The sequence below is a fragment of the Chrysemys picta genome, chromosome 2, assembly GCF_011386835.1.
Source record: "Chrysemys picta bellii isolate R12L10 chromosome 2, ASM1138683v2, whole genome shotgun sequence".
Lineage (NCBI taxonomy): Eukaryota > Metazoa > Chordata > Testudines > Emydidae > Chrysemys > Chrysemys picta.
Genome location: NC_088792.1, coordinates 952,943 through 975,424, shown reverse-complemented (window position 1 = coordinate 975,424; position 22,482 = coordinate 952,943). Strand labels below are relative to the sequence as shown.

The 22,482-nt window shown below is 60.9% G+C and overlaps 1 protein-coding gene across 2 annotated transcripts; it reads right to left on the bottom strand.

Annotated features, from left to right (window-relative positions):
• Positions 1-8,587: 8,587 nt before the first annotated feature.
• Positions 8,588-14,854, bottom strand: LOC101931745 (gastrula zinc finger protein XlCGF52.1-like). 2 transcript variants are annotated; one of them, XM_065586638.1, is made up of 4 exons: positions 14,744-14,854; positions 14,391-14,527; positions 12,412-12,562; positions 8,588-11,905 (listed from the first exon to the last, which is right to left on the bottom strand). In XM_065586638.1, the coding sequence occupies exons 3-4, from the start codon at positions 12,458-12,460 to the stop codon at positions 10,851-10,853; spliced, it is 1,104 nt and encodes a 367-aa protein (XP_065442710.1). In that variant the 5' UTR covers positions 12,461-12,562; positions 14,391-14,527; positions 14,744-14,854; the 3' UTR covers positions 8,588-10,850. The 2 variants fall into 2 exon arrangements, with proteins under 2 accessions (XP_065442710.1, XP_065442711.1); XM_065586639.1 differs by having other exon boundaries at positions 12,412-12,486.
• Between the last annotated feature and the right edge of the window lie 7,628 nt (positions 14,855-22,482).

Sequence of the window (22,482 nt, the reverse complement as noted above, 5' to 3'; positions counted from 1 at the left end):
GGGCCTCAGCCTTTTGCTGCCTTGGCCTGGTCCTGAGCGGTGTCCTGACCAGGCTGGAGAGAGGAACTCCGGTGCCACCCTGGGACGCGCGGCTTTGTCCCTGCTGAGCGCCCCCGTCCATCCCTACTTCTCTCTTCCCTCCCCATCCCTCGCCGGCTGCCTCCTGTCGAGACGAGGCCGGCCAGGGCTGGAGAGTTTGCACCGCTGCCGGGAGCCTGTGACCAGAAAAAGGGCACTAAACCCACCGCCTGGGTTGGCAGCAGCATTACCAAGGGAGGGGCTGGGTGTCGTTCGGGCTGCTCCACACGGGGGGGGGCCTCTGGTGACACCTCAAGGTCCTGGCCTGACAGCTCCAGGATGCCGAGTTGCCAGGTGGTTGCGCAGCCGGTGGCTGGGCCTGGCTTGCTCCAGCAGGGAGGGGGCATGTCAAGACCAGACAGTGTGACGAACTGGGACTGTTCTTGCTGGGGTGTGTGAATGCTGACAGGGGAGTGTGGCTGGGATAGTCTGCATTGGGGGATGGGATCTGCCCGAGGGCGAATGCCTGAGCGTGTAACTTGAGAACCCAGGAAGGGGTTGGAGGTCAGGTGACACCTTGGCCCGGGAAACTGAACAAAGGCTGTGGGAGGGGTCGCTGAAGGCAGAGGGTTGGAAGCAGGCTGGAGAGATGGCTGGGAGGCAGAGATGGCTGGGATGCCCTGGGACCCCAAGCTGGACCTAACTGAGGGGGGCCCTGTTGTCTGGGCCTGCAAGACCTGTCTTGGACTGTATTCCTGTCATCCAAATAAACCTTCTGCTTTACTGGCTGGCTGAGAGTCATGGTGAATCGCAGGAAGCCGGGGGTGCAGGGCCCTGAATCCCCCAATACTCCGTGACACACAGACACGCGTTTTCCATGTTTGCTGCTTTTCTCTCCCTCCTCCCTCCCCCCCCCCCCCCCCATGTGCAGGTGTTTGGTGGGAAACAGGGTTGGCCTTGCGCTGGCCCAGAGACAGCTCCCGCCCCTGGGCTAGGGCCTGGGCTACGCTGCCCAGTCAGGTCGCCCGACCGGCGCTGCTCAGAGCCTGGGGAAAGGGCCCACTCCCTGCGAGGGGGGTAAGCCGACCTGCGGCCCGGGGTAGGCCTGGCTCGGGCGATGGAGGAATTCTTCTGTCACCCCAGCCACTGCCTCTGTGGAGGTGTATTTCCTGGGGCCGGAAGAGCCCTTCGCTCACTGTAGTTACGCGACAGAGCACAGCCGCAGCAGGGCCACGGCCGCCTTTCCCGTGGAGACAAACCCGAACTGCCGGTCTTTCCTCCCACTCCCTGCACACCAGTTACCAGCTAAAGGCTGCTTTTGGCGTAGCTGCAGCCCTGCCGCTCCCAGGGCATGAGAGAGCCAAGGGGGGCGAGGTCAGAGCTTTTCTGGGCTCAGCGTCTGCTGGGGGGAGAGACGAGCTCACCCAGAGCGTGGCTGCAGGGCTGGGAAGTGCTCGACGGGGCTGTCTACACTGCCAGGCTTGCCCAGGGTTAGAACGTGAGGTAGCAGCCCCAGGGTTTGTTAGCCTAGGGACCGAACAGCTACACTCGTGTGTGACCCCAGCCTAGTAATTGACGAGCCCTGGCTTCCAGCATCCACACTGCATTATCTGGGGCCAAGTCCAATCCCAGACTGTCTAGCACCCACCCCAAATGGGGCCAGTCTAGCCCTTTGTCTGTGGTGCAACAGGGGAGCCTGTGACTGACCATCGACCCCGGGGCCTGCGGGATGCTGTTGGCAGAGTCCCAGAGCCCAAGTCCAGTGGAGGGGCTGCATCTAAACTACAAAGCAACAGGGTTTGACCCCGGATCCTGGCTTGACTCAGGTTTAGCCCCTTCATCCCCGTGGCACCCTGGGACCGAGCCCTGGGTTAGTGCGATTTGTATGTAGACAGAAGGCGGGGGAGGCTTGACTCAGTCTGAGCCCTGGGCTCACACTGCAGTGTAGACATACACGGAGCAGTACAGCTAGATACAGGGTGCACCACGGTTTAGCAGGAGTTTGTACTGAGTCTAAGAGGCCACTGAGGAGAAGTGGCCCATTCACCCGTCTGCAGTCATAGGCCCAGAAAGGGGGGTTACAGATTGTTGTAATACGCCATTGTCAGTGTCTTGAGTTTGACCATGAGTTTTAGTGTCTAGCAAAGTTATGAATGTCAGGTTCCCAGGCTCGTCTGTTGACAGAGTTGTGCTGGTTTCCTGTGAGGACGAGGGCTGATAGGACAGATATCGAGTGGCTGCATTGTGAGCCGTGTTCACCACAGGTGATAGGATGTTTTTGTCTTTTATCATTTTCCTGTGTGAGGTCATTTGAGTGCACAGTGATTGTCTGGTTTCACCCACATAGCTGTTAATGGGGCATTTAGTGCCCTGGATGAGGTACACCCCACGTTGTGATAGGCATGTGTAGGACCCATGGACCTTGAAAGGTGTGTCATGGGGGGATGCTGATCATTGTAACAGTGGAGATATGGCTGCAGGTTTTCCATCTGTTGTTCTGGCAGGGTCTGGTGCCACTTTGAGTTGGTGTGTCCTGGTCTGTGGGGAGATTGCTTCTGATGGTGAGGTTGGGGGGTTGCTTGAAGGCCAGAAGAGGGGGTTTGGGAAAGATTTCTTCTACGATGGGGTCCCCACTGACTATGGGTTGCAACTGTTTAAAGATACCGCATATGTCACCTACTGTCCCACACTGGAACCCAACTAGGTGTGCGGGGTGAATGGCTTTTGGGTTTTTTTTGTTCTTATCCACACAATTTAGGGCTCTCACCCCCCTACCCTCTCTTTTGGGTATTCAGGAAGTAAGGGACCCACTTTACCCCTCCATGGGCTCCGGGCTAACACCCATTCCCAGTGGAGTCAGGGCTCTGCAGGGCCTTTCCCCAGTGAAAGAGCCTTAAACAATAATTTCCTTAACGAACGGTTCCCAGACAGAATGCCCATGCCGAGCATCCAATGCTCCCCACTCCCGCGTTCACAGCCGATCTCCCCGCTACCGGCCAGGCAAGGGTCAGGTCGTCTGGAGCTCCGGTTGCTGCACTGCAGGGTCATGCAGGGTCTTCTGGCAGCTTTAATTTGAGCTGGGCTGTGTCCTTACATCATGCCTAGCTGTATGTTATCCAGGCCTGGTCGCGAAACAATTCTTTAACCAAGCCTAATATACGGTGAAATGCTTCTTCCCCAGCTCAGACCCCACTGCCTTCATACAACAGACAGCTAAACAATAGCGAAATGGGGACCATAAAGACAAAACAATAATAAAGTCGGGATTTCACAGCCACAACTGTTGATAAGTGATTTCTTGCCGGACAGAACGCCATCAAACGAAGTTTTCTGTAACCATCTTAAGCTCCGTTTCTGTATCTGGGGACGGTGGGCGCTATTAGGACAGGAGTCTTCTGGACAGCCCGATGTGACATTGGTTTGATGTAATTTAGATGGAATGTGGGGATGTGACTTTCTGCTTCTTGGTCATGGCTGCTGTTTTTATTGCAGAAGCCTCACAGCTTACACGTTTAGGGTACCTGGTGTCACGAGGTATTGGGGGACTCAGGGCCCTGCACCCCCGGCTTCCTGCGATTCACCATGACTCTCAGCCAGCCAGTAAAGCAGAAGGTTTATTTGGATGACAGGAATACAGTCCAAGACAGGTCTTGCAGGCACTGACAACAGGGATCCCCTCAGTTAGGTCCATCTTGGGGTCCCTGGGCATCCCAGCCCCCCTTGGGAGGTCAGAGCCATCTCTGCCTCCCAGCCATCTCTCCAGCCTGCTTCCAGCACACTCCTTCAGCGACCCCACCCACCGCCTTTGTTCAGTTTCCCGGGCTCAGGAGTCACCTGGCCTTCAACCCCTTCCTGGGTTCTCATGTTACACTCCTAGGAATGCGCCCCCGGGCAGATCCCATCCTCCAATGCAGACTATCCCAGCACACTCCCCTGTCAGCATTCACAGACCACAGTGAGAACAGGCCCAGTTCGTCACATCTCTCCCCCCTTCGAGACCGAACTGAGCAGGGTCACTTTAGCCAGTGACCCGGGGAAGTTCGAACCTACCCCCGTTCCCATGGATGCCCCCGCATCCCTCATTCCTTGGTGAGAATTACACCAGGCCCCTCCAGTTTCACGCCCCCCCTTAGGTTGGGGTTGCTTGATGGCACTCGCAGTTCGCATGTGGGAAGGTTTATGCGGCCTGTGCCCTTTTCCCACCCCCATACCTCTGGGGTTCCAACTGGGCTGTGGTCTTCTCCCAGCGCTCCAGTCTGGAGGTCTGTGCTTTGGGCTCTCTTGGTTTAGAGCCGCCCTTTTTACCTTGGCCACCCTCCGAAAAGGCTCCTCTATGCTGGGCAAGGGTCCTAAAGCTGTTTTCCCCTTGTCCCAGGCCTTCCTCCCCCTCTGACAGGGGTCACAGGATCCGCAGTACTGTCGGACAGTAACAAAGACCCCAGGCCAGTAAAAGCTCCGTAGCAGCCTCTGCTGGGTACGCCAGGTTCCCTGGTGCCCTGCGAGGGGAATGTCATGGGCCCGGCACAGCAGCTGGCGGCGATACTTCTGGGGTACCACCAGCTGCCTCCTGATCCCCCCTGACTCCATTTTCCCTGGGGGAGCCCATTCTCGGTACAGGAACCCCTTTTCCCACAGGAACCTTTTCCGGCCACCTCGTCCCATGGTCTGTACCGCATTGAGGTCGGCCAGGTCCCTTATCTTCCGCAAGGAGGGATCTCTCTGCACCTCGGCCTGGAACTCCGCAGCTGGGACGGGGATGGCCACCTGCTCTTTCTCGCCCGCTGGGTCCGAAGCTGCAGCCTCCCTGAGCCGCGTCCCTGGGCGTTCCCTCCCCACCAGGTTAGGGTCCTGCGCCTCAGGCAAGGCACCCCCCCCAAGGCCAGGGCGCAGTGCCCCTCGCCGGCTCTGACTGCGGGTCACAACTAAGGCGGTCTGGGGGCTGCTTGGCCAGTCCTCTAGGTCCCCCCCCATCAACACCTCAGTGGGCAAATGGTGGTGCACTCCCACGTCCTTGGGGCCCTCCTTGGCCCCCCATTTCAGGTGTACCCTCGCTACGGGAACCTTGAATGGGGTCCCGCCCACCCCGGTCAGGGTCAGGAAGGTGTTGGGCACCACCCGATCTGGGGCCACCACCTCGGGCCGGGCCAGTGTCACCTCTGCGCCCGTGTCCCAGTAACCATAAACTTTCTTCCCATCCACCTCCAGGGGAACAAGGCACTCGCTCCGCAGGGACAGCCCCGCGCCAACCCTGTAAACGGAGAACTTTGAATCCGGAGCATCTGGCCCCCCAGAGAAGCTAGCCTGGGGCTCTCCTCCCTCCTTAGCAGGTGGTACTCTGCCAGCCCCCCTTCCCTGGGAATGCTGCCTCTCGCCGGGCTGGGTCTCTACCCAGTCAACCCTCTGTGGGTTCGGCCTGCTCAGTCTGTCCCTGAGCCTGGGGCACTGGGCCCGTATGTGGCCCTTTTGGCCACAGTGGTAGCAGCCCATGTCCCATGGGTCCCCTCGAGTGGGTCGGATGGTCCTGATGCCGGATGTTCCCCTCTGATGGGGTTTTTCTGTATTTTCCCACGGGGAGGTCCCATGGTGACTCTCTCTCTGCGTTGTGGTGGGATTGCTCCTTTGGGACTCCTCCCTTTTATCTCCTGACCGGCTCTTTACGAACTCATCGGCCAGCCGGCCTGCCTGTCGCGGGTTCTCTGGCTTTCTGTCCACCAACCACAGCCTCAGGTCGGATGGGCACCGCTCATACAGTTGCTCCAGTACCAGCAGTTTGACCAGGTCCTCCTTCGTCTGGGCCCCATCAGCCCACTTGCTGGCGTATCCTTCCATGCGGGCGGCTAGTTGCAGATATGAGATCTCAGGGGTTTTATCCTGACCCCGGAACCTTTCCCGGTACATCTCAGGAGTCAGCCCAAACTCACGTAGCAGGGCCTTTTTGAATAGTTCGTAGTCCCCTTTCTCTGCCTCTTCCAGTTGGCGGTACAATGCCACGGATTTGGGGTCCAGTAAGGGGGTAAGGACCCGGAGTCTGTCCGCGGGATCAACCCGGTGCAGCTCGCAGGCCGTCTCAAAGGCCTCCAGGAAGTCATCCATGTCCTCCCCCTCCTTGTATGGGGCCATGATGCACTTATCAAAGCTCCGTGCAGTCCTGGGTCCCCACTCACTCACCGCAGCCGGGGGTTCGCTGCCCTTCAATCTCGCCAGTTCCAGGTCATGCTGACGCTGTCTCTCATTCTCCTCCCGTTCATGCTGACGCTGTCTCTCTTTCTCCTCCCGTTCACGCTGATGCTGTCTCTCTTTCTCCTCCCGTTCATGCTGTCTCTGTTGTTCACGATCCTCCAGCTCTCTCAGTTTTAGCTCTTTCTCCCATTCCAGCCAATTCCGCTCCACGGATGCCGAACGTCGCCGGGGGGATCCCCTGCTGGACGGGAGGGTCACGGCGCCTTCGGTATTTGCTGGGCTCCTCCCCACCCTTCCCCTAGGTATAGGAAGGAGGGGTCTCGGGAAGCCCTCAGCAGCCGGCTGACCACTCCCAGCTGGGACAGACACTGGTGCCTGCGGTGCATTTGCCAGGCTGCTTCCCTGAGACACAGGGATCAGTTCATTCGCGCGATCTTCCGCCTCCAGCTGGGCAATGAGCTGTTCTTTGGTGAGCCTCCCAATGCGCAGCCGCCTCTGCTTGCACAGCTCCACCAGGTCGCTCTTAAGCCGCTTGGCATACATCTTCCTGCTGGCCACTCACCGGCCTGTGTGCCCACAGCTCCCCACAGTTCCCAGGGGGACCCCTAGTGTGCCAGCCCTTCTCGAGGTCACCACCTCTCTGCCAGGGTCGAGCTGCAAACTCCTCCGCCCCTGGGACCACTCGCTGCGATCCCCCCGGGGGACCCTGTTACTGCAAAAGTCCTTCTCGCTGGTCACACACTCCCAGGGGTAATAACCGTCTCTCTCCCCCTCTTCAGCAGGCCTGGTCCCCGTCAATCCCCCTTCGTTTTACTGCTCCCCAGTCACTTACTGCAGGAAGCGCCGTCCACGGGGTGCAGTAGATCCCACCGCTGCCACCAGTTGTCACGAGGTATTGGGGGACTCAGGGCCCTGCACCCCCGGCTTCCTGCGATTCACCATGACTCTCAGCCAGCCAGTAAAGCAGAAGGTTTATTTGGATGACAGGAATACAGTCCAAGACAGGTCTTGCAGGCACTGACAACAGGGATCCCCTCAGTTAGGTCCATCTTGGGGTCCCTGGGCATCCCAGCCCCCCTTGGGAGGTCAGAGCCATCTCTGCCTCCCAGCCATCTCTCCAGCCTGCTTCCAGCACACTCCTTCAGCGACCCCACCCACCGCCTTTGTTCAGTTTCCCGGGCTCAGGAGTCACCTGGCCTTCAACCCCTTCCTGGGTTCTCATGTTACACTCCTAGGAATGCGCCCCCGGGCAGATCCCATCCTCCAATGCAGACTATCCCAGCACACTCCCCTGTCAGCATTCACAGACCACAGTGAGAACAGGCCCAGTTCGTCACACCTGGGTAGTCTGTTCCATGTCGCGATCTACTTCTCTTCAGTGTGGTAAGGGGTATATCCCGGACTGGCTGGGCAAAGTGGTTGTTGCTGATTGTGGGGGAGGATGCAGTGGATGAGGTTGATACTGTGTTTGGGGTGGATTTCGGGCTTATGACAACAATCTGTCACCCACTAACCACCCCCCTTTTTTCCTCCTACGCATGGAGAGACATCAATGGTCTCTTAGAATATGAGCTAATTCCTTACACTAAACAATCTGTTCCGCTGTGCGCTTGGAGCGTCTTTTCCAGCCCTGACAAAGAGCTCGGCGCGGCTCGAAAGCTTGTCTCGATCCCCCACAGAAATTGATCCGGTCAAAGGATTCCCTCCCGCACTTTGTCCATGTAACAGGCTGTCAACCAGGGTGTTTTCCCTTCAAAAACTCACTCCAGCTCCAGGGAAAGGCAACATAGGAGGACGTTCAAAGCCTGACTCAAGACTTCACATTTCAAGGGCTTTAACTGGCTTCCCTGCTTCTGTGTGTTGGGTTAAAAGGATTTTCGATGGTGCATTTGCCATTGTGCTAAGCAGCCTGAGGTCCTTGACACTAACGCTGGATTGCGACTAGGGGCTTTTATTCCAGCGAAAGGAATACAACAGTCGTGCTGAGCTCTGCCCATCGGACGTGGACTTGGATCTGCCAGGAAGAGACCGACTCTGCTGTGGGACCTTGCTGTGCCGCGCCTGGTCACTTCAGCCTTTTTCCGGGATCTGCATCCCTCCCCATTCTCACTAGCCAAGGGTGACGGCAGCCCCAGTGCAGTCCCTGGCCCTGCTGGGAGAGGCAGGCTCAGCCCCAGAGCAGCAGTCTTTCTCCCAGCTCCCTTCCTCTCCAAGCACCATGTTCTCACTCCCCAGGGAAATGCCCAGCCCCCTTTTGAGTCCTGCTAGGTGCTGGCTCTCCCCAATGCCTTGTGGCAGTGAGTTCCACAGCCCGCGTGCGCATTGTGTAAAGACGTGACACCCCCACACCCAACCCAGTCACACGCTGGCCATGGATGGGCAGCTGGAGGGGATTTAACATTATTTAATAAATACATCGGAAGAGCATGAGGGTGTGAAAGCCCAGCCCTGAAGTTAGGAGATGCCAGAGTGAAGCTTTCCTGCCATCCCTTGGTCCCTTGGGGGTCGGCATTAGGATCACACACTGTACTTCCCACAGGTCCCCGCCTCCTTGGGGGCACAGGACGGCCAGGGCCGTGGGGACAAACCCAGCTGTGCTCGGCAGGACTGGCTGCAGGAGGGTGAAGGTGCGCATTGAACGAGACGGGGATTGGGGGAGGATGGGTTCATGGGTAAGGCAGCTGACTGTTGCCTGGAGAAGTGGCGTCTGCCCGTCTCAGCGGTTGTGCGCGATGCTTAGCCAGTCACCTCCCTGGAGCTGGCTCTGGGCCTTGCCCATCCTCTACTGCGCACGTGAACCACAACTGCTCCAGGCTTGTCACTTGCTGACTTTCCATGGGAACAGCAAAAGGGACATCCCTGGCTCCAGTCCCTGCGCCAAGGCAGGGAGCTTCCCAACAACCCAGCAGAATAGTCTCCCCGGGGCAAGCAGGCGCATTTCCGCTGACCCCGCTCGGACACGGCTGCAGCAGCTGCTGAAGCTTTCCAATAGGGTTCAGCGTGAGGCAGACACCCAGCGGGGGAACTGCAGCCTGGTAAGGCTCTAAGCTACGGGAACCAGACACTTTTACAATGGGACGGCCAGGCCCCGTGGGGCATCCAGGCTGTCGGCTCTGCCTACAATAAATACAGCTATAGGTCAAGGCAAGTGCACTCTTGGGGCACACAGAGCTACGGGCTCTGCCCAGAAAGCTCTTCGGACTGGGAGACGGGGGGTGCGGTCAGAGCCCCGCGGGCTCTGCTGGGATAGCTGGTCAGCCCCAGGCTTCCTGCTTCTCCCCCTGCACAGCTCGAGGTGTGTTGAATGGGGGGGGGACACTCTGGACCCCAGCCCCAGGCCAGGGGACGCTCTGGACCCCAGCGGCTGCGCATTAGGCCAGGAGCCCCAGGTGCGAGGGGAGGCCTAGAGGGCAGGGGGATCACTTCGCTGTGAGTGAGCTCAGCGGCGCCTGCAGCACAGAACACGCACCAGCCGGATCCCAGGCCCTGTCTGCAGCACTTCAGCTTTATCTCTCCAAACACACCCGCCGTGTCCCTCCCCCAGCCCGGGGCTGCAGGGGCCGATCTCCCCCCAGCTCTGGCCGCTGGAGCCCCTCAGCCTGGGGGTCGAGTGGAGCCAAGCTGGGGGCTGGCCCCTGGCCCAGACGCTCCTGAAGGAGCCTCCCAGCTCTCAGCCTACTGAGCACTTGCTGGCTCGCCTGGGGCCCAGGTAAGCACCAGCCCCTGAAACACCAGCCTCAGCGGGGAGGTTGTGATTAGCCACGGCGGGCTGGCCCTGCCTCTGCTCCAGCAAGGCGACCTATGCAGCCGGCCCTGTACTGGAGCAGAGCCCAGGGGGATGCCTGGGTCTGGCCACAGGGCTCCAGCAACCACTAACAGCTCCCTCCTGCAGGAGCTCCACACCTCTGGGGCCAGGGCCCCTGCCCATCCCCTGGCCACGGGGGCAGGCTCTGAGCCAGGGCACAGGCCTCCCACATCTGGGCAGCTTGTTGTGGGGGTGGGGTTTGGGGGGAATGGGCTGTTATTTCAGTTGGAAGGGGGGCGGCGTCAGCGCTGCGCCAGCGGCTGGTTCTCTGCCGGACGCCGCTCTGGAGCCTCTCCGGGCAGGTGTCTCCTCCAGCCCCACACGCTCGGGGCTCTTCGGCCCCCAGCACTGGACTCCGCGTTCCAGCAGCCGCCTCCCCGGGGCCGTGCCGAGGCAAAGCCCCTCACAGCTGGGCGTGTGGCACGACAGCCAGCCCCCCTCCCCCTCCGCGGCCACATCCAGGGACTTCCCAGCCCAGCTCAGCAGCCTCTTCCCTGAAGGGCAAACGGGGCCGAGGGGCCCAGAGAGAATTGGGGGCACCAGGCAGGGCTGGGACACGCACCCGGCAGCAGGGCAGCAGCAGAACCCGCAAACCCCATGTGCTCAGACACCCCACTAGCCCTTCGCCTGCCAGCACCACAGCCGTGCTTTGAGTCCAAAGCTGCCGTTCTCCCAGCACTCAGACAACGCCCAGTAGCCCAAGTTGGCCACCCTGGGTTTGAGGGGCCCGGCCCTCCCCTCCCTCTAACACTGTGCCCTGTCGGCACGCTGGGCCCCTCCTGGCCACGCTCAGAGCTCCCTTGGCAACGCTGCCCCTTTGCTGATGGCACGAGGCCTGGTAGAGGGGCTAGGTACCCCAAGAGGTGGGGCTGGCGCTCCGTGCCCCGGCCGCGTGGGCTCGCTGGTGGATGATGAGGAAGCCGTTGTTCTTGAAGCCTTTCCCACATTGGGCGCAGGTAAAGAGCCTCCCGCCGCCGGGCAGGGCCTGGCGCTCCCGCCCCTCGGCCTCGGGGGCCGAGTGCTTCCGCTGGTGCATGCGCAGGTAGCCCTTGTACTTGAAGCTCTGCTGGCACTGTGGGCAGGTGTAGGTGGCCGGGGGGGCGTGGCTCTGCTGGTGGATGGCCAGGTTGGCCTGGTGCTGGAAGCTGGTGCCGCACTGGGGGCAGGGGTAGGGCCGGGGGGTGGCGTGCTCCCGCTGGTGGGCCACCAAGCTCTGTTTGTAGCAGAAGCCGTCCCCGCACTCGGGGCAGCGGTAGGGCTGGGTGCCAGCATGGCCGCGCTGGTGCCGCACCAAGTTGCGCTTGTGGCGGAAGCTGCGCCCGCACTGCTGGCACTGGTGGGGGCCCAGGTCCGGGTGCTGGCGCTGGTGACAGGCGAGGTTCCGGCGGGACGGGAAGCGGAGGCCGCACTCAGAGCAGGCAAAGGGGCGCTCGCCCGTGTGCGTGCGCAGGTGGGCACGCAGGTCCCCGCGCTGTAGGAAGGCTCTGCCGCACTGCAGGCACTTGTGGGGGCGCTGGCCAGAGTGGGCGCGCTGGTGCACCACCAGGCAGGTCTTGTAGCGGAAGCCCCTCCCACACTGGGCACAGGCGTAGGGGCGCTCGCCCGTGTGCACGCGCTGGTGCGCCACCAGGCTGGCTCTGTGCTTGAAGCCCTTCTGGCACTGGGGGCAGCTGAAGAGCCCGGCCCCCTGCCCAGCGTGGCCTCGCTGGTGGGCGATCAGGGCCTCGTGATGCCCGAAGCTCTCCCCGCACTCAGTGCAGATCAGCAGCACGTCCCCGACACGGCCGCTCCCCGGGGCCAGGAGCTCCCCACAGCCCAGGCTCTGGGACGCGCTCTCTGCTTTCACTGCCCAGGATCCTGGCGTGTCGCTCTGCTCCTCTCTGATGTTCCAGCCCCCAGCGCCTGCGGCGAAAACAGAATCAGGCAGGAGCCCAGAGCAGCTGGGATGCAAACCCCCCATGTTGGGCCAGAGCCCCCACACCCCAGCACACCCTGCGGGGATCCCCAGCTCCACCTCACCCCCTGCAGGCCCCCCTCTCGCCCTTGGCTCCCCACGCCCAGCCTGTGGGCATCTCCCAACTGCTCTGGCACCAGCTGCGAGCAGGAGGTGTTGGAGTCGTTCTGGGCGGTGCCTTCAGGCAGGGGTTTGTCCTGGGAGTGGAGACGCTGGGGCCAGGACTAACCCAGGGTTCGCGGCACTGAGGGCTGCCCCAGGAACTCCACGAACAGCCCAGCCTGAGTACTGCCACGACGCCTGCTCCCCAGAAAGGGTGGGCCCGGGGCTGGCTCAGCACCCCACAGGCCAGCTCCAGCCAGGCTGCTGGGCCTGGAGCACTAGTGCGGGGTGCCTGTCTGCTGGCATTTTGCTACCAGGGCGGTGCCCCCTGCACTGGGTCAGCATCACTCACCCGCGCCAGGAGCATCTGGGATTCCTCTGCCCCCAACACTTGGCTCCATCTCAGAGGCGCCCTCTGGGGCGGGATCTGCAGAGACACCGAGGTCATAGGCACGTTCCCTGGAGACGCTGCCAGGCGGCTTTGGAGTGGGAAGGGGTGACGGCTGGAAGGTGTGACCAGGAGACGGGCAGTTAATTCACAGCTCCCCAGCCAGGTGTGCTGTGTTCTGGGCGGGTCTGGTTCAGGCCAGCAGACGAGCCGGGTTTCAAGCTCGGCAGTTCTGGTGGAAGCACCAGCCAGGCAAGTGGGCTGGGGGGAGTCGAGTGGGTGCATTGCTCCCTAGGCCCCCAAGCATGCAGCAAGGGCAGCTTTGCTGTCCCAGCTACTCCTCCCCCAGCACCTGCGAGCGTTGCCCACTCGCTGCCTTCTCTAATGCGGCTCATTATGGACAGCAAAGGGCGTTTACAGAAACAAAGAGCAGTTCTGAGCCCTGGGTCCAGAACCACTGCCCCCCGCCCAGCTCCGAGCCAGGCCAGGGCACCCACCTGCCAGCACACAGCTAGCACAAGTCTGACGATGAGATTAGACAGCTCACCACACCCCGCAGGCTGGGAGCTCTACGAGCCTGAACTCTGTCCCACCCCCTCGCTTACCCTCCCCTTAACTCTGACCCCTCAGCCCAGGGGATCTTGGTGCTCACAGGCAAGGGTGTGCGAAGTACCTGAGATCCTCAGCCTGTGCTATCAATTTGGTGCAGAAAGAGTTACTCTCCGAGTCTGAGCCTAGCTGGAACCTGTGCCTGTATAGGGAGGGTAAATGGGGGAACTACCAACGCAGTGCACAGGGGTCAGAGAGATGCTGCAGGGGGGCAGGGCAGGTAGCCCCGCTATAAGTAGCTAGGGGTTCACAGCTTGCAGACTAGCAGGGAGCTTCCCCGGGGTCAGAGATGTCAAGCTGGGGGACCGTTCTGCCATCCCACTCAGCCTCCCGCAAAGCCCAGGGCAGGGCTCTCCCCCAGGCACTCCTGCACCCGGCCCAGCTCGGCCGACTGAGCTACAGTGGGGCTGTCAGAGACGCCTGGCCTGGATTCACTGACATACACTCCCCCACCAGCTCAGTTGTTCCAAAGGGGGAAAATCTGCTCCTTATTCCCAGCCGGGGCAGCTCTCGTCCAGGCCCTGCCTGCCAGAGCCAAGGGCCGCCTGCCGCAGAGCCCCCTCCCCTGCCCAGATTGGGCTCTGGGCACCTGCAGCCCGCGCTCACGGCACCGCTGACCCCTCCCCTCCCCTGCCCAGACCGGGCTCCGGGCACCTGCAGATCGCGCTCACGGCACCGCTGACCCCTCCCCTGCCCAGACCGGGCTCCGGGCACCTGCAGATCGCGCTCACGGCACCCCTGACCCCTCCCCTGCCCAGATTGGGCTCTGGGCACCTGCAGCCCGCGCTCACGGCACCGCTGACCCATCCCCTGCTCAGACCGGGCTCCGGGCACCTGCAGATCGCGCTCACGGCACCCCTGACCCCTCCCCTGCCCAGATTGGGCTCTGGGCACCTGCAGCCCGCGCTCACGGCACCGCTGACCCATCCCCTGCTCAGACCGGGCTCCGGGCACCTGCAGCCCGCGCTCACGGCACCACTGACCCGTCCCCTGGAGACACTAACCCAGCGAGCTCCAGCTGGATTCCCAGCCCTTGAATCGCTCTGGGATGCTGGAGGCAGCTCAGAGCACAGTCAAAGCTGGGGCTTGTGGCTTGGCTATTTCCAGATGTTCTGGCTCAAGCCTCTCGGACACATGGCATCTCCATTCCCTTAGCGAGAGGCCCGCACAGTGGGCACCAGCAGGCAGCCCCAGCAGGGCACTCAGGGCCACGGGGCCCTTTTCACTCCAAGTAGCCCACGCGAGCCGCTTTGCAGAGACCGGGTCTGTGCACCCGCTCCGAGGCACCGGCAGGAGCCCACTTGGGCAAGCTGTGTCCGAGGGGTCTGTCCCACCTGTAATTCACGCGGCTTTATCCTCCCACCGCCAGGCCACGGGCTCCACCGTCACTGGCCCACGGCTCTGCCACGCCACGAATTCCACCCACGCCTGCGGGGCCGGAGACGGAGACGTCCTCACTAGGCACCAGCACCTGCAACAGAGGGGGCACAGCTCAGCACCCCTGGGCCTGGGATCTGTATGGGGGGGTCACACCCCGCCGGGCCCTGATGGGGGGGTCACAGCCCAGTCCCGCCCTGCATGGGGGGGTCACACACCCCGGTCCCGGCCGGGCCCTGCGCGGGGGGGGGGGGAGCTGAGTTGTCGCCCCCGTTCCCATAGCAACGGCCAGGATGGAGGCAGCCCTCACCTGCGCGCCCCTGGCCCGGGCCATGTTGGGGGCGTGGCCAGAGCTTGCGGGGGCGGGGCCTCGCCCAGTGCCGGCGCCCGCCGCGCTGCATGCCGGGAGCGGGGGGGGAACGTAGCGCGCTGCATGCCGGGAGCGGGGGGGGAGGGGGGCTAGCGCGCTGCATGCCGGGAGCGGGGGGGGAACGTAGCGCGCTGCATGCCGGGAGGGAACGCCGCGGCCGCGCTGCATGCCGGGATCTTCGGCCGAGCGGGCTCTGCGCGTGAAGCGCTTCTGGCGGGGGGGGGGGAAGGGAAGGGAAGGGCTCAGCTCGGCTCGGCTCGGCTTTCGCTGCCCGGGGGCTGGGGGCCGAGCGCGCGGTAGCCAGGGGGTAGCTCAGGGCAGGCGGGGGGGTAGCTCGGGGCTCTCTGCCGGGAGGGGGCGGCTCGGGGCGGGGCAGGCGGGGGGGTAGCTCAGGGGCTGGGAGGGGATGACTAGGGGCTCTCTGCCGGGAGGGGGTAGCTAGAGGCTGTGCAGGCAGGGGGTAGCTCAGGGGCAGGCGGGGGGGTGGCTAGGGGCTGTGCAGGGACGGGGTAGCTCAGGGGCAGGCGGGGGGGTGGCTAGGGGCTGTGCAGGGAGGGGGTAGCTCAGGGCAGGCGGGGGGGGTAGCTAGGGGCTGTGTGTGGGCAGGGGGTAGCTCAGGGGCAGGGAGGGGGCAGATCTTTGCAGGGGGTGGCTAGGGGCTCTCTGCCAGGAGGGGGTAGCTCAGGGCAGGCGGGGGGGGTAGCTCAGGGCAGGCGGGGGGGTGGCTAGGGGCTGTGCAGGGAGGAGGTAGCTCAGGTGCAGGGAGGGGTGGCTCGGGGCGGGGCAGGCGGGGGGTAGCTCGGGGCAGGGCAGGCGGGGGGGTGGCTAGGGGCCGTGTGTGGGCAGGGGTTAGTTGGGGTGCAGGGAGGGGGTAGCTCAGGGCAGGCGGGGGGGGTAGCTAGGGGCTGTGTGTGGGCAGGGGGTAGCTCAGGGGCAGGGAGGGGGCAGATCTTTGCAGGGGGTGGCTAGGGGCTCTCTGCCAGGAGGGGGTAGCTCAGGGCAGGCGGGGGGGGTAGCTCAGGGCAGGCGGGGGGGTGGCTAGGGGCTGTGCAGGGACGGGGTAGCTCAGGGCAGGCGGGGGGGTGGCTAGGGGCTGTGCAGGGAGGGGGTAGCTCAGGGGCAGGCGGGGGGGTGGCTAGGGGCTGTGCAGGGAGGGGGTAGCTCAGGGCAGGCGGGGGGGGTAGCTAGGGGCTGTGTGTGGGCAGGGGGTAGCTCAGGGGCAGGGAGGGGGCAGATCTTTGCAGGGGGTGGCTAGGGGCTCTCTGCCAGGAGGGGGTAGCTCAGGGCAGGCGGGGGGGGTAGCTCAGGGCAGGCGGGGGGGTGGCTAGGGGCTGTGCAGGGAGGAGGTAGCTCAGGTGCAGGGAGGGGGCAGATCTTTGCAGGGGGTGGCTAGGGGCTCTCTGCCGGGAGGGGGTAGCTAGAGGCTGTGCAGGGAGGGGGTAGCTCAGGTGCAGGGAGGGGTGGCTCGGGGCGGGGCAGGCGGGGGGTAGCTCGGGGCAGGGCAGGCGGGGGGGTGGCTAGGGGCCGTGTGTGGGCAGGGGTTAGTTGGGGTGCAGGGAGGGGGTAGCTCAGGGCAGGCGGGGGGGGTAGCTAGGGGCTGTGTGTGGGCAGGGGGTAGCTCAGGGGCAGGGAGGGGGCAGATCTTTGCAGGGGGTGGCTAGGGGCTCTCTGCCAGGAGGGGGTAGCTCAGGGCAGGCGGGGGGGGTAGCTCAGGGCAGGCGGGGGGGTGGCTAGGGGCTGTGCAGGGAGGAGGTAGCTCAGGTGCAGGGAGGGGGCAGATCTTTGCAGGGGGTGGCTAGGGGCTCTCTGCCGGGAGGGGGTAGCTAGAGGCTGTGCAGGGAGGGGGTAGCTCAGGTGCAGGGAGGGGTGGCTCGGGGCGGGGCAGGCGGGGGGTAGCTCGGGGCAGGGCAGGCGGGGGGGTGGCTAGGGGCTGTGTGTGGGCAGGGGGTAGCTCGGGTGCAGGGAGGGGGTAGCTCAGGGCAGGCGGGGGGGTGGCTAGGGGCTGTGCAGGGAGGGGGTAGCTCAGGTGCAGGGAGGGAGCAGATCTTTGCAGGGGGTGGCTAGGGGCTCTCTGCCAGGAGGGGGTGGCTCGGGGCAGGGCAGGCGGGGGAGTAGCTAGGGGCTGTGCAGGGAGGGGGTAGCTCGGGTGCAGGGAGAGGGCAGATCTTTGCAGGCGGTGGTAGCTAGGGGCTCTCTGCCGGGAGGGCTCCCCTGTCCCCTGCGGTCCCTGTTCCCCGAGGGCTCTGCCAGCCCCGGAGCTGGGTCTCCCCCCCCACCCCCCCGGTGGCTCTTACTGGCTGCGGGAGCAAAGGGAGCTGAGGAGCAGGGTCCCGGCTCCGCGGCACCAGCCAGAGCAGCGGCCGCTGTCCCGCCCTGTCGGGCTCTGGCTTCCGACCTGGCCAGGGGGCGGGAGGGGAGAGAAGGGGGTGGAGCTGCTCCAGGACTGTCCTGCTCTTGCACTGTAGTTGTGGGGGGGGGAACACCCCCAGGTCCCCTCAACTCTGCCCAGGGGCTCAGGGCTTCTGCCCGTGGGGAGCGCCGGGGCTCCGGAATTCAGCCCTGCTGCTCCCGGCTTCAGTCCTGCAGCAGGTGCTGGGGCTCAGGCTCTGGGTTTTAGCCACGGGGTCCCGTGGACCCCCTGAAAGGGTTTGTGGACCAACAGGGGGTTGTGGACCCCTGTTTGAGAACGACTGGCCTGGATAATGCGCAGTGCTGCCTCAGTGCAGGGGACTGGACTGGGTAACCTCTCGAGGTCCCTTCCAGTCCTACGGCTGTGTGATTCAGCACGGCTTGAACAGCACCCTCAGCACAGCCGTGACAGTAAAGTCTCTTACTTAACACACTCTCCCCTGTAGAATCAGAGAGTCTCAGGGTTGGAAGGGACCTCAGGAGGTATCTAGTCCAACCCCCTGCTCAAAGCAGGACCAACCCCAACTAAATCATCCCAGCCAGGGCTTTGTCAAGCCTGACCTTAAAAACCTCTAAGGATGGAGATTCCACCACCTCCCTAGGGAACCCATTCCAGTGCTTCACCACCCTCCTAGTGAAAAAGTTTTTCCTAATATCCAACCTAGACCTCCCCCACTGCAACTTGAGACCATTGCTCCTTGTTCTGTCATCTGCCACCACTGAGAACAGCCGAGCTCCATCCTCTTTGGAACCCCCCTTCAGGTAGTTGAAAGCAGCTATCAAATCCCCCCTCTTCTCTTCTGCAGACTGAACAATCCCAGTTCCCTCAGCCTCTCCTCATAAGTCATGTGCTCCAGACCCCTAATCATTTTTGTTGCCCTCCGCTGGACTCTCCAATTTTTCCACATCCTTCTTGTAGTGTGGGGCCCAAAACTGGACACAGTACTCCAGATGAGGCCTCACCAATGTCGAATAGAGGGGAATGATCACGTCCCTCGATCTGCTGGCAATGCCACTATTATACAGCCCAAAATGCCATTAGCCTTCTTGGCAACAAGGGCACACAGTTGACTCATATCCAGCTTCTCGTTCACTGTAACCCCTAGGTCCTTTTCTGCAGAACTGATGCCTAGCCATTCGGTCCCTAGTCTAGCAGTGCATGGGATTCTTCCATCCTAAAGGGCAGGGCTCTGCACTTATCCTTGTTGAACCTCATCCGGTTTCTTTTGGCCCAATCCTCTGATTTGTCTAGGTCCCTCTGTATCCTATCCCGACCCTCCAGCGTATCTACCACTCCTCCCAGTTTAGTGTCATCTGCGAACTTGCTGAGAGTGCAGTCCATGTCATCCTCCAGATCATTAATGAAGATATTGAACAAAACCGACCCCTGGGGAACTCCACTTGATACCGGCTGCCAACTAGACATGGAGCCATTGATCACTACCCGTTGAGCCCGACGATCTAGCCAGCTTTCTATCCACCTGATAGTCCATTTTTGGATTCTGAGTCTGCTCCCCAGGGAGGGGTGTAGCCTGCTTGCTTGCCTGTATAGATCTTTTCCTATGGTTTTATTTGTTTTATTATAACAGATTTATAGGTGGTTGTTATTAAAGTAGTTTGGCTGTGACGCAAGGGCCCTACAGGCCACATCCTGTAGGTTGAGCTGAGGGTTAGGGTTAGCAGACGTGTCTGGGATCTTTCACCCAGATCGATAGTGATGAGTTAAAGCAGAAGGTCCGTGTATGGTGTGCCCTTTAACATAGGTAAAGGATGTGCTGAAGCAGGTTGGCACAGGGGGCTTCCGAAGTTCATACCCTTTTAAACTTACCAGGTACCCCACAAGGAAAGAGCCAAAATAACCCCTTAGGACAGAAATAAGTGATGTGAGAACAAGCTAAAGTCATGAATGTGTGTATGCGTCGTCAGTATGTACAAACAGAGCCGCCTATGGAGTAAGTGCACCCCAGCAGTTTGTGGGTGAGGAAACCACGTTTGGACATAGGAGGGCCTGATGTTCAAGCTCTGTAAGAGGGAAGGTAGCTTCTGAGCTTCTAAGTTCCAGTTTTGCTGAGCGCCAAAGCTTCTGAGTTTCAGGCTCCTTTGTTTGTCTGTTAGGCTGAAGTGTAAGTTTTAAGTCAGGTCAGACTCTCGATAACTCTTAGCTCTCTTGCTTCTCCCACTCGAGAACTGAGGAACCTGGACCTGAGCTCTCTTGGCATGCCAGAGGTGAGGCTGGTCCTTGGTCTCTCACCACCAGGTTATCAAGGAAGGGTGTGAGTATATTAACCAAAGCTTTCTAGTGCACAATATCACATGTATCTGTAGAGCAGTATTACTGCATTTGTAACTGATTCGTTTACCATTGGATTGCTGTTTGATTGTTATTCCATTTATCTCAATAAAAGTCTTTAAGGCTACATCTGTCTCAGTGTGAGAGTTCTTGTCATACCCCCAAGGGTCCTTTGCAAACTGCGTAGCCTGATTCTGGGACAAGAACCGTATTATCTTCTGTCAGATGAATTGACGAGCTTATCACCGATACTAGCCAAATTAATATTAACCCCTTAAAAGCAGGCCCCAGGGGAATGGAGCCACTGGCCTCTCTGGGAGTTGCTGGTTCAGGCACTCCAGCTGGCACGAGTCACATTTCCAAGGCTCTTTTCACAGCCAGGCGGGCAAGAAACATCCCCCTTTTTTAAATGAAAGCTGAGAGCCTTAGAGATTCTTGTGATCATCTCCTCTGACCCCCTGTGTACCACGGGCCAGAGCCCTGCCCCACATCATTCCTAGAGCAGTTAGAGAAACATCCAGCCCGGAGTTAACAAGTGCCAGTGATGGAGAACCCACCCCGCCCCAGGTGAATCGTTCCTGTGGGTAGCTACTCTCTCAGTTAACAATTTACATCTTATTTCCAGTCTGAATTTGTCTAGCCTCAAATTCCAGCCATTGGATGGTGTTACACCTTTCTCTGCTAGATTGCAGAGCCTGGTATTAAATATTTGTTCCCTGTATTGGTACTTTACACTGTAATCAAGTCACCCCGAACCTTCTCTTTGTTAAGCTAAATTGAGTTCATCAAGTCTATCACTCTAAGGCAGTAGTGCCCAAACTTTTCCCATCACGCCTTCCCTTACCAGTAATGGAATCTGTCCCCTCCCCCCCCCCATTTCCGCAGTTTGCTCACAGGGAGGCGGGGGGGGGGGGGGCAGCTCAGAGCCAAGCAATGACAGAGTTGGGAGGGGATGTGGCACATCCACTATCCAGAACAGCCCCTGAGCTCTGCTGACGCTGCCTCCTCATGCTCCACAGAGCCTGGCCCTGCTGCTGCCGGAGCTTGGCCCAGACCATCCCAGCCTCTGACGCCGTGACTCCAGCCAGGTGGGGTTTCAGGTCTCGCTGCCTGCCGGAGCTTGGCCCAGACCATCCCGGCCTCTGACGCCGTGACTCCAGCCAGGTGGGGTCTCAGGTCTCGCTGCCTGCCGGAGCCTGGCACCCAGACCATCCCGGCCTCTGACGCCGTGACTCCAGCCAGGGGGGGTCTCAGGCCTCGCTGCCTGCCGGAGCCTGGCACCTGGACCATCCCTGTGCCAAAGCATACATGTCCAACTATGAGACTGGGGGGTGGGACAAACCAAAAGGGGTGCGGAAACCTATCAGAATTATATGTGATGAATGCTATCGAATTCTTAACTACTCTCATGAATGAAGTGCTCTTCCAAAGCCTCCCTGAACCACACAGCTCATCTCAGAGCTCTTTAAATAACCCTTGTGCCTGGCTGGGTTTCTTCAGCAAGTGGGCCCTCACTTATCCATTAGCGATCTTTGGACTGTATTCCTTCAAAAACTGTTCAGACTTTCTCTCTGTTCATATACGTTAGGCCCTATGTGAGTGGGCTTCTCATTTACTGTTTTCAGGATCGGTTTTCATCTAACCCAGCTGTTGGATCAAGTCCCTTTTTCACCAGTTATCTTTCCTTTCAGTGTTTTCCCTTGATTCTCTCACTCCAGGACATCTGTAGATTTTATTTCCCTCTACTTCTCTTCTCGAAGAGTCTCTGCTCACGTACCCAGCTCTAGTTTTTTCTGCTTCTCCTGACCCGAAATCTTTTCTATTTTCCTTCTTTCCGCCTTCTCACTTCCCAGTGCTCTGCTTTTATTCTCCTGTTCTTTTATCACCTCACCTCCGCCCCCAGCTCTGGGTCTGCCGCTAGCTCAGTATCTAGGTTCTTCTCCTCCCATGACAGCTTTTGCGAACTCCCCCCTTTGGGCGTGTTCCGAGCCACCTCCCCAGCTCAAGCTGCCCCCTTGCTGGTCGTCTCTCCCCCAGGACAGCGTTCGGGGCAGCTGCATCGCAGCTGGAGCAGGTGCCAGTGTCAGGGTTACTGCAAGTGTTCGTTTCTCAGGCTTGGTCTACACGACAGAGTTAAGTCGACGTAAGGCAGCTTACATCGACCTAATTATGTCAGTGTCCAGGCTAGAATGCTGCTTCCACCCAAGTAAGTGGCCTACTACGCCAACATAACTCCACCTGGCTCCACAAGAGGCGTAGCGCGTATGTCGGTGTAGTTAGGGCGATGCAGTGTCTGTGTAGACACTGCGTTACTTACATCCGCTGTTGGCTGTCATCCCTGGGCAACAGGCTCACAGCTGGAGCCCTGAAATTGACAAGAATGTCAGTTTCACTGCGGATAGGCTCCCTGCTGTGAACTGGAACCCAGTCTGAGGCTCACAGCTGGCCCCTGCCCCTCCCTGAGAGAGGAGAGCTGGGAGCCCTGTGCCCAGCTCCCTTTCACAGCAAGGAGCCTACCAGCAGTGAAAAGGAGATTCTTGTCAATTTCACAGCTCCAGCTGCTGCTGCCCAGCCCTGAGATCTGGGCTCCCAGCTCCCCTCAGAGCTCCCAGCTGGGAGCCCGGCTGCCTGGTACTGGGAGCCCAGGCTCCCAGCTCCCCTAGGAGCGCCCGCAGCTCTCAGAGTGCCGCTGCTCTGAGCCAGACCAAGCAGATGTGAAACTGACCAGAATGGCAGGGTGGGTCCACACTGGGCGGTCAGTGCCCCACGATGCCCCACTTCAGTCGGTGCAAGTGCTCCTGGTGAGGACACGCAGCCCGGGCAGGAGGGTCGTGTGGACACCAACAGCCGACTGAATTACTGCAGTGGCTGGAGGTCGACCTAAATTAAGTTGACCTGATTTTGTGGTGTAGACGAGTCAGCAGGCCCACAAGCGGATCTCCACAACCTGCAGCTGCTCTGTGAATTGGGGCTCGCTATG